The following is a 1,083-nucleotide window of genomic DNA, read 5'->3' as shown; positions in this document are numbered from 1 at the left end:
TTCATCTTGGTCCCTGAGCTCAACCACGGTGGTTGCTGCCTGCCAGCCACCCGGATCCTGCCTTTTCCATCTTCCCGCCGGATGCCTCCACAGGCAGAGGAGCCAGGGCACCCTCGCCCAGCGGGCTCTGCTCCGTTACCTGGGCGGCCAGGTAGGTGCGCAGCCCAGCTGGGTCCGTGTACACAAGGATGCCGATCCACACTACCGTGCCAGCCTGCAGCAGGGAGTGGGGGCTCAGCAGGACCCCAGGGAGGAAGGGGCAGCCTTCACCCGCTGTACACTCGGCCCTCACGCTGGAAAGCGGCAGGCCAGGGGGTAGAGAGAGGACACAGGCCACCTGTCCTTCCCTTCTACCTCAAGTCCTCTATGACTAAGACCAACTGCCCCCCTGGACGGACCAAGCTCCCTTTCCATGCTCGGGTTTGAGACTCCTGGCCGAAATAGAGAGAGGCACCCTGGGTTTGATACAGAACTTTCCCACCCTAACCGCTCCCTCAGCTTGGGCCCCCATGGTCAGCATAGCCGCAGGGACCAGCTGCCTGACCTGCTCCAGGGACACCACGGGTCTCAGTCCTCAGAGGGCCTCAGCCCCGCTCCCCTCTCACTTCAGCCAACCTTGCTCCTTCTTCCGTCTGCCCAGCCAGCATTTCCTGCTGCCTGCACAGTGAACCCTGACTTGGGGAACCACCTGGTTCCATCCCAGAGCATCCGTCCTGGTCACTCTGGGCAGACTCCTCTCCCTGATGACACCAGCTGCTTCTCCAGAGACAGGCTTCTCACCCCAGAAACCACAAGGTCTGGGCAGGAGGGGAGAAGGGGAGGCTTCCCAAAGCTAGGCTTCCAGGGGCCACGAGGGCCCGGGGAGCACCCCCCCAAGACAAACGCAAACGGCAAGAGGACTGTGAGTGCGGGCCTGCGGGTGGGGGTGGCAGGTACCATGATGAGGCGCTGTGCCAGGCGGGTTCGGGCCAGGAAGTAGATGACACGCAGCCGCTTGGGGAGACGCAGGTTGCGGAAGGAGGACGGCTGCAGTGTGATGGTGTGGGGCATGGATGGCCGCACAGTTGGCTGCCGCTCAAAGAG

At 63.3% G+C, this 1,083-nt stretch overlaps 1 protein-coding gene across 1 annotated transcript; it reads right to left on the bottom strand.

The window, feature by feature from the left end:
• Nucleotides 1–19: 19 nt before the first annotated feature.
• On the bottom strand, nucleotides 20–1,073 carry LOC104997284 (sterol regulatory element-binding protein cleavage-activating protein-like). The gene is made up of 2 exons (XM_010851982.1): nucleotides 937–1,073; nucleotides 20–214 (listed from the first exon to the last, which is right to left on the bottom strand). Exons 1-2 carry the CDS (start codon nucleotides 1,048–1,050, stop codon nucleotides 20–22), a joined length of 309 nt encoding a protein of 102 aa, XP_010850284.1. The 5' UTR covers nucleotides 1,051–1,073.
• Nucleotides 1,074–1,083: the final 10 nt, after the last annotated feature.

The sequence above is a fragment of the Bison bison genome, unplaced genomic scaffold, assembly GCF_000754665.1.
Source record: "Bison bison bison isolate TAMUID 2011002044 unplaced genomic scaffold, Bison_UMD1.0 scf7180017522504, whole genome shotgun sequence".
Classification (NCBI taxonomy): Eukaryota; Metazoa; Chordata; class Mammalia; order Artiodactyla; family Bovidae; genus Bison; species Bison bison.
The sequence above is the reverse complement of the archived record's forward strand: the minus strand, read 5'-3'. Positions and strand labels throughout refer to the sequence as shown.